Source organism: Pinus tabuliformis, chromosome 4_2, assembly GCF_031772625.1.
Source record: "Pinus tabuliformis cultivar Carrire ecotype Pingquan chromosome 4_2, CPIR1, whole genome shotgun sequence".
Lineage (NCBI taxonomy): Eukaryota > Viridiplantae > Streptophyta > Pinopsida > Pinales > Pinaceae > Pinus > Pinus tabuliformis.
Window position 1 is genome coordinate 392658410 of NC_142304.1, and position 9970 is coordinate 392668379.

The following is a 9970-nucleotide window of genomic DNA, read 5'->3' on the forward strand; positions in this document are numbered from 1 at the left end:
ATTAAGAGTTTAAAATATTGACAACAAAATGCATTAAATAGTGTCTCTCAAAGACTTATAGGTGATGAGAGAGTTAAATTCAGCATAAAAGTGGCTTTTTTGTTGTGGTTAGCTTATGTTCTAGTAAAACACTCTCATGTGGATTTTATTGATTTCCACACACCTTACGACTAAGGAATGCACCATGTCAATGATGAAATTTAAATTTACAGGCGATGGAAATATTTGTTCCAAATAACAAATTATGGCTGGTGGCAACTATATGGGACATGGGAAGATAAATAGGCATCAATTAGGCCACAAGTATATAATATAATCATGAACGAGAATGAAATAAAACCACATGTATCTAGCATTTATTGGGAATTTAGGATGTGGGATGGTGTGGGAATCATTTTGGTTAGTTCACATCAATTAACTGTTGAAGGGCCATATTTGTGTTCTGTGGATGGGGCATGCATCATAAATCTAAGGGAATGGATTTCTAGAGTGGAAGATTGTTAATTCATATAAGACGAGGATGACATGGTGAACCCTATCATCTCACCATATAGGTAGGACATGTATCATGCATATGAAGTGTCAACCCTTTAGTGAGAAAGATGTTGGGATATCATCAATGTCACCATCCAACGTAGACCTTGAATGTTCATTGTGTAACCATGATGTGATTGGGAACCATTGGGATGTGAGAGGGAAAACTTATTAAAACAAGATGATGCAAGTTGCTTTGAAGGGGCCATAAAATTGTCATTTCTTATGATATTTTTTCTTCCAAGGGGGTGACTTTATATTTGATTTCACTGAGTTGACATCTCAATCATTCCTATTCTCTTTTACATCTGAATGAATTATTTTGTCTTAACAAAGATGTGCTAAGTCAAAAATTAGTAAGTCTCTCCTCAAGGAAGGGGTTTTGCCTTCAATGTAGGGACTTAAATTTCCTCGTAACCCTCTCTTTTAGTTTAGGTAGGAAACTTTTCTTCCTATTTGGTGGTGTAAATATCCTATTCTCCATTTGCAAATCTAAGATAATTTTTGGCTTTCTTCTTTCTCTTTCACTTCATTATTTTCAAAAACACCATCACCACCATTTTAACTCCCTCGTGGTATTACTCGTCAAGCCTGCTACTTTTGGTTGGAAACATCATGATCTCCCTAGAATCTCCATGGGAGATCTCATTCAAACTTAGGTAATTGAAACTCCTTTTTTATATTTAGCTTTATATCAATCCTTAACTCGTGTAATGTAGTGATATAAAATTGCAGGGTTGTAGGAACAAGCCTTATATCACACTTATCCCACCCTTCAAGTGTGAAACCTACTTTTGGTTGTCAATTTGGATCAGGTCCATTTTGAGTGCACATCATGTGGATATGGGTTTATCTACATCTCTGCAAGCTCTAACAAAATTTTCAGTCATCAAAATGTGATTATTGGGCCTAACATCATTACTCCGGCTCAGATGCAGTACCATGCATATTCATCTTGAGCTCTTATTATAAGACACACTTAAGTAATACATAGGATCTTCTACTTGTTATTTCGTATAATCCTATATCACTAATTTTGGAGGTAAAGCTAGAGTGGAGGGTGTGATTAATTCATGCAAAAATGACACATGGAGTGGCATGTGTTAATGGAATGAGGAAGGAGACCAATGTAGTGCTGATTTTTTTTCACTTTAGAACTATCCCAGTAGGGAAGATTCCACTAGCACAATATGGAGAGAGTCTTGTAGTTGGGGTGGAAAACTGGTGAGCAATATTTGATTGGACAACTGTAAAGTATCATGACAAGCAGAGGCCCATATACATGCCATGTGGATGGGACACCCGTTAGATAGGAAAAGTAGTTTTTGAAATATTTCTCCTAACCAATTTTCCCTAAAATTTAATAATATTATAAATTTTTATATTCTTCTTATTTCGTGTGGTTTAATTTAATAATTTTTCAGAATGTCTTCTTCTCATCACTCTTCTTATAAATTAATTGGGTCTTCACCTATATCTTTTTGCTTCTAATTCCTAATGATAAGTAGAGTGTTCACAAATGTCTCACATATCATCTTCATGTACTATAACTCACAAGTGTGGAAACCTACATTCAAAAAATCTAAATTTAATTTATGGTTAGTTATTGCGAAAAGATCTCTATAAAATTGAGTTAAAGTTAAAAAGGGAAAAAAAAGTATAAATTTAAAAAGAAAGTGAGAAAAAATATAATTGAAATTTATTTTTCAATATGTTCAATTTTTTTTAATGATACATTGTAATTTTTATTACACCTCTGAACCAAATTAAAATGATTTTTTTTTAATATGTTAAACATTTATACGGAAGCGATATTCGAAATTAAATGGAAATCAAGATTAAATCCTTCTGAACATCAATAAACTCATTTCCTATTTTCAAGAGCATGAGTACAAGTTACTAAGAGTAATCTTAAGCTCTATGCCCTAATAAGGTCCTGGGTAGGTCTTCATGAATAATAAGTGTAATTACTCAATGAATTACGTGTGGATTCTACGCTCAAATCAAATCAAAAGTCAGCACCCTGAAAATCGGGTAAATCCTCCGTGATACAATTAGCAATTCTGAACTTCCGAGTCAACTATAAAACCTTAAAATCACAGTTCCCGATGGGTTTTTATCAGAAAAAGGCCAATACTCGTATGACGACCAGACATTTCCTCCAATAGCTGACGGCGACGGGGCCTCCAGCGGTAGGCACAAGACCACCCCGGGAGAATCACTCACTTTCTCGTATATTCGGCACAAAACCCAATCGTCCAACTGAAACAGAGGAGAGTGCAAATTAATTACTCGAAAACCATAATTTAAGTTAGATTTTAGAATATTCTAGAAACTTCTAGTTCATGAAAATTTATTTTCTTGATAATTCAAATATTCTAGAATCTGAATTTAATTGAACATTTAAGAAATCTACTATTTATATCTTTATTTATTTAACCAAAATATTTTGGAATTTGTAATGGATTAATTTTCTTATATAATGCATTTAAGCACAATTAAACTAAAAATTTTATTTCAAATACAGTTTTACTTTAAAAGAGATTGCAAGTTTTAGTAGATTCTATTTTGTTAAGGGAGAAAAGTAAGTTGCTAGATAGATTAAGATTTTCTTTTGGGCAAGTTGAGGCCCTTTAACTATTCATATGTGGATGTAACTTGCAAAGATCTATCAAGTTTACAAAAAAAAACAGTGATTGCAAGTTCTATAAATTTTTAAAACAATAACCCATATAGTGTAGACCAAATGGTTTGTGTGGGGTTTAGTCTTTACCAGGTCATAGATTCAAATCTCATAAGAGGAATTGAGAATGAGAGCTATGTTTGGGGAAACTAAACTGTCCCAGAATCATATTATTCTTCCATTCAACATAATCCTAATTATAGCATCATACAGTTCCATCTAACATTCTAAAATATTCAAAATTCTGTAATGGCTTAATTTTCTTTAAATTAAAGCATAGCTTGCAACTGGATTGCAGATTTCCATATATTCTAAAATAGAGAGTAATATTTTAAATTACTTTAAAAATAAATAAAAAGTTTCTATAATTTAGAATGGCTCAAATTACTTTAAACAAAAATGTTTAATAAAAAGATTTTTATTGTTAAATTGACATAAATAAATGGCTCAAATTACTTCAAACAAAAATATTTAATAAAAAACTTTTTATTGTTCATTAAAAATTTATAAATTAAAAAACACACTTTTAATTATGAAATTTCAAAAATTTCTTTTTATAAAATATTAAAAATAAATTTAACAGTGATTGTAAGTTATATTGAGAAGGACTTCGCCAAGGCTGTCCGCTCTCTCCACTTCTCTTTATCTTGGTCATGAATGCTCTCAGTACTCAGATAAACAAAGCCGTTGCTGACAATCGATGCGCTCCTATCAAGATGTGTAAGAATATTTTTTTGTCACATAACTTGTTTGTCGATGATATTCTTATATTTGCTATGCTCTGCAAATCAAGCTGGACATGCCTCAATGAAATATTTCAAAAGTTTCAATCGGCATCGGGCCTTATCATTAACAGAGCCAAATCTATGTTATATCATAACGACACAAATGAGGAATTAGCTCAATGGATTGCGGCTTTATTTGGTATCAATCTGGCTCTAATCAAAGACGGCTTTAAGTATTTGGGCTTTTTCCTCAAGCCGAAGGGGAATCGCAAACAGGATTGGACATGGTTGATTGACCGATTTTACAAAAAAATTTCAAGGTGGGAGATGCGATTTTTATCTTTAGGTGGCAGATTTATCCTAGTTCAGTCTGTCCTATCTCAGCTTGCGGTATATTGGGCTCACCTTTATTATCTTCCTTCTTCTATTATCAACAAAATGGTTTCTTTATCTGCTAATTTTCTATGGGGTGGCAGATCTCATCTTTCCAAATTCACTTAGTAAAGATGGATTCTATCTCTAGATCAAAGAGGTCTGGTGGATGGGGACTGTTACATATGAGATCTTTCGGCAAGGCCCTCCTCTGTAATTCTCTTCATCGCGGTATCTTCGGTGTGGGCAAATGGAGCTCCATTATCAATCAAAAATATCTGAAAGGTAGGCCTGTGGTATACTGGTACAGGAGAAAGTCACTAGGCTCTTCAAGGGGATATGCTATATGGCTCGGCTTCAGAAAGATTCAGGAGCTTTTCTTCGACTTCCTTAGATGGCGCATCAATTCGGGCTCCAGTATCCTTATCGGTTTGGAACCCACCGTTCTTGGGTTGGAAGATTCTCTCTCTCCCGAACTTGTTTCCTTCCTGCACTCACGGGGTCTATTCACATGGAACAAATTGATTAAGTCATGGTCCTCATCGACGCCAACTTGGAAGGATGCAGAGGAACTCAGTATGCCTCCCTTTCTGTGCCATCTATGGGTAACCGCGGTAAAGAGTTTTGATGATAAAGGTATTAAACAGTCAGGGATCATCGATGATTTGGTATGGTCGAAGCCACACTCCTCTCAGCCTGTCTCTGTAAAAGATTTGTATGCAGTGGCCTCGTCAATTCTTCCGCCGCTCCCTATGCCCATCTTTCCTTCAAAGCTCTGGAAAGCTACATGCCCGCTCAAGGCAATTTTATTTTCCTGGTTGGTTTTTTCCAATAGGAACCTCACATGGGAGGTCCTGCAAAGAAAAGGCTGGATGGGTCCTGGTAGATGTGCCATGTGCTGTCAAGCGCCCGAATCAAATATCCACATGTTTTTTCAATGTCCGGCATCGGCCCTAATCTGGTATGAACTCTCTTTAACTTATGGTTTTCCTCATCAAGTTTTCTCCTCTGTACAGGACACATTCAAGTGGTGGAGCGACCAACGTCCAGCTTGGAGATCGATGTTTATCCTCACCTGTTGGTTCCTTTGGAAGTGGAGAAATGCCCGCATTTTCCAGGAGTCAAAGGCTTCAATTGATTCTGTGCTGGTTTACATTTCTGCTCTGGTTGCTTCGGATTGATATGTTTTTCTGCTCATCAGTTTTGCTTATGATCTATGTGGATTTCTACTCATTGGTGTAATCTCTCCTTAATTTTCGATGGCTATTGTGAACATGTTTTGATTTTTGGTATGGTCCTCTGGACCTCTTCATAGGAACAGTCGGCTGGTATATATGGCCTTTCATGTAACAGCTCATTATATTTCCTTAATATAATATACATGTTGATTTTCTCTCTGAAAAAAAAAAAAGTTATATCTTCAAAATCAGAAACAATACACTTAGTTTTTTCAACATCAAATATAACACTGGTGGGCACAGTGTGTCCACCTTCCATCCAACATTGTGGCTGCTCGTGGTTCTAGTTCCAAAAGAATAAAAAGAAATTCTAGAATATTCTAGATCTTTGAATGGCTTGATGCACTTTAAATTAAAACACAATTTTAAAAGCCAATTTAACCGGATCGCAAATTTTGATTATCCTGGAAATATACACAGATATTCCAGAATTTGCAAGGGCTCTAAACAGGGAGGAAAAGCTTCTATAATCTTCTCAAATATTCTAGAATTTGCAATGGCGCTGTTTAAAGTTTCTATAATATTCTTGAATTTGCAATGGCTCTAATTACTTTAAACAGAGACTAAAAGCGCTGTTTAAAGTTTCTATAATATTCTTGAATTTGCAATGGCTCTAATTACTTCAAACAGAGACTAAAAGCTTCTATAATGACTCGAATTACTTTAAATTAAAGAAAAAAGTTTAATGGAAAAAGTTAATGAAAATCTTTTTTTGTCGTGAAAAAAATTATAAATTAACAAATACATTTTGATTATGAAATTACGTAATTTTTTTGAATAAAAAAAAAATTGTTCTATTTAAAAAAAACACACCTTGATTATGAAATTACATCAAACTTGATTATGATGAAGGGAAATTTTCACATACAGTTTTCAGAGGGGGAATTTCATTTTACCTATCTCAATAAAGTATACGATTGGTTTGAAGAGCGTCTCCAGATTCAGAGTCATGGAAAAGACAAGTTCGAAATCAAAAAGTATTTCTGAGTTATATTTTCAGAGTCATGGAAAGGACAAGTTCGAAATCAAAAAGTATTTATAAGTTATATTTTCAAAAAAAAAAAATATATTGTAATGGCTCCAATTACTTCAAAAATAAAAGTTTAATGAAAATAACTCTTTTTTAAAATAAAAAAATAACTTCTTAAAAAGAAATTTTTTAAAATAAAAAAAATAACTTCTTAAAAAAAATTGAAAAGTATTTATGAGTTCCATTTTCAAAATAAAATACAGAATTTGTAATGGCTTAAATTACTTTAAAAAGTAAAAAAGTTTAATAGAAGTTTTTTTCTTATCTTGAAAAAAACTATAAATTAACAAATACACCTTAATTATGGAATTACATAAAAAAAAATTTAGTTTAATGGAAATTTTAACTAAAAAAAAGTACTCGTAGTAAAACAAAATTATAAATTAACAAGCACATTCTGATTATGGAATTACATAAAACAATCTTTTTCACCCGGATTATGGAATTACATAAAACAATCTATTTCTTGTCGTGGAAAAAAACTATAAATTAACAAATACACCCTGATTATGGAATTACCTAAAACTCTTTTTTAAGTTTAATGGAAATCTTTTCTTGTCATAGAATTACATAAAACAATATTTTTTATCCTGATTATGGAATTACATAAAACAATCTTTTCATTGTCGTGAAAAAAAACTATAAATTAACAAACAAACACACCCTCATTATTGAATTACATAAAACTCTTTTTTAGAATAATAAATTAACCAACACACTCTTATTATTGAATTACATAAAACTCTTTTTAAGAATAAAAAATATTCTAATATATATATATATATATTTATATATATATATATTTTAAATTCCTATTTGGAATTACATAAAACTCTTTTTTAGAATAAAAAATATTTTATTTTAAAAAAATGGAAAAAAATTATAAATTCTAAAAAACAATATACTCTATTGTATCATTGATTATACTATCTCAAATTATTATATTGATTAAAAATAAAAATATTTATAAATTCTAAAAAACTATACACTCTATTGTATCATTGATTATACTATCTCAGATTATTAAACAATACACTCTATTATATCATTGATTATACTATCTCAAATTATTATATTAATTATACTATCTCAAATTATTAAACAATACACTATATTGTATCATTGTTTATACTAACTCAAATTATTATATTAATTAAAATATCAAATTATTACTACATAATAATTTCAAAATCATATATAATACACTATCATATCATCTTCATAAAACAAGTATTTACTTATACACCTTCCCCTACTTTATCAATACTATATGATATGAGGGTTAGAACCAAGTATTTACCATTTTCAAGTCATAATCATATAAAAACAGGTATTTACATGATTTAAAGCAAGTAAAGCAAGTATTTGAACTAAGCATTTACTTACCATGTTCAAAGCATGATTATGTCTATAAAAGCATCAAATTATGATTATAAATAGGCATCTAACATATAAGACTAAGTTAAACATCATGGATGAGGAAGCTTTTCAATATTGCTTCAAATTATAAACCAGACTTATTAAACCATCAGTCGATTCCCATTAAAATGTTAAATCTCGTGTAAAACATTGGAACAAAAAAGGAATTAGAATTAAAAAAAAATCTTAAGTGCATCTGCAATTGAGGAAAGGAAAAAATGTGTAACGTGATAAAGAATTATGATACCTCTATATTTTCACTAACTTAAGATATAGAAAATCAACTTTGCGAAAGTAAGGATGAAGATATATGCAGAGAGAATGAATTCATACTTTAATATTAATTGATGCTAATTCTAATTTGTATTTAAAAAAAGTTCAGAAAAACTATCTAATAAGATGTGAGAATATCAAATTGAAGAATTCTCACGGGCGCAGATCCGTTTTTCCGTTTTTCTGGGTTGGCAGAGTTGGGGCGAGGCAGTATTCGTGCATGATCCAGTTGGTCATCACGCCCTCAGAGGCCTTTCCTTTGTAAAACACCACCGATTTCTTCACGCCCACTTTTCTCGGCGACGAGCTTCCTGACGTACTAACAATGGGTATGTCTGATCCCGTGGATTTCCAGTAGCCAGAGCCTGCGGCTCTGTTTGGCCGCGCTCCGCTGGGATATTCCCGGTCCCTCCAACTGCAAAAAATACCATTCGTTCTCCCCGAAAAATGCTTTCGGTGAGACACAGATGAATTACAGTGGTGGGTTCAAAATGTTAATTAAACATTAAACATTTATGAATGCCATGGATCGGGAAATCAATTTGCAACAAGAAATTGTTAGCAGAAGTTTAAAATCTGAAATTATCACGGACTGTAACAGAAATAATCTGAAATTATCACGGACTGTAACAGAAAATAAAAGTATATTTCACGGATTGTAACAGAAAATAAAAGTATTAGGCATAGCCAAGTGAAGTGAGGTTTAATGGAGGAATAAAAACTGGCCGGGCAAATCCCAGGGATCGTGTTGGCACGGATCAACGTCTGCTATAATTGAGGCAGGCAGAGGGGAGGAGGATACCTTTTTCTGCAGGTAATGGGTGATGAGTTCCTCATCGATGTGATGAAATCTGAAGCCTACAAGTAGCTCTGGCACCGCCTGGTGCTGGAATGCCACTCCCTCCATCGTCATCGATTGATTGCTTGCTGAGGAAGCAAGCGATCGGAGAGACGTGTTTGAAATTGGGGAGGGAAGTGTTTCGCATTTTATGGTTGCCGCCCCCCGGATTCGTCCAAATCTGTCAATCACAGCACTCGCAGCTAGGGCGCCCACTGGTTCTCTCGCGCATTGACACGTGGTCTGACGTGAACATTAACGTGGCGCCCAAGAAAGCCATGAGACTCTCAGATTCATGTGATTGGAAATGTGGAGGGGAATCCATTGTCGGGCGAAGAGAGAAATATGCGGTTGTCAGAGCGCGACGATGTTGTGGACCAAAAATATTGACGTACACCACTGCAATGTGTGGATGACGATTCCTCGGCCATCTTGCCCAACTTTTTTATATTTTTTTTGAATTATATTGGTATATATTTACGAATTATTAGTGTGATTCAATCTTATCTTTATTATAATTTTTTCGCTTTATCATAATTCAATGTCAAACTAATCACGGGATAATTATTATTGGTTGTAATTGAAAATATAGACGGACTTATTATTATTGTTATTTAAGAAAAAGAAAAATTAGATTATTTAAAATTATCTTTTGAATTATTATTGTTATTTAAGAAAAAGAAAAATTAGATTATTTGGAATTATCTTTTGAAAATCCATAAAATAAATGACTTTCACTCTTACCCTATACTTTTAGATTACGTCCAGCAAGTTCTTAACAAAGTAAAAATACTTTTAAAATATACTCTAATCCAAAAACAACTCTTCATTCAGTTATTCCCTTATCTAACTATTTTA

At 32.7% G+C, this 9970-nt stretch overlaps 1 protein-coding gene across 1 annotated transcript; it reads right to left on the bottom strand.

Moving 5' to 3' along the window:
* Nucleotides 1–2380: 2380 nt before the first annotated feature.
* On the bottom strand, nucleotides 2381–9250 carry LOC149169613 (NAC transcription factor NAM-B1-like). The gene is made up of 2 exons (XM_089428750.1): nucleotides 9077–9250; nucleotides 2381–2796 (listed from the first exon to the last, which is right to left on the bottom strand). Exons 1-2 carry the CDS (start codon nucleotides 9185–9187, stop codon nucleotides 2611–2613), a joined length of 297 nt encoding a protein of 98 aa, XP_089284876.1. The 5' UTR covers nucleotides 9188–9250; the 3' UTR covers nucleotides 2381–2610.
* Nucleotides 9251–9970: the final 720 nt, after the last annotated feature.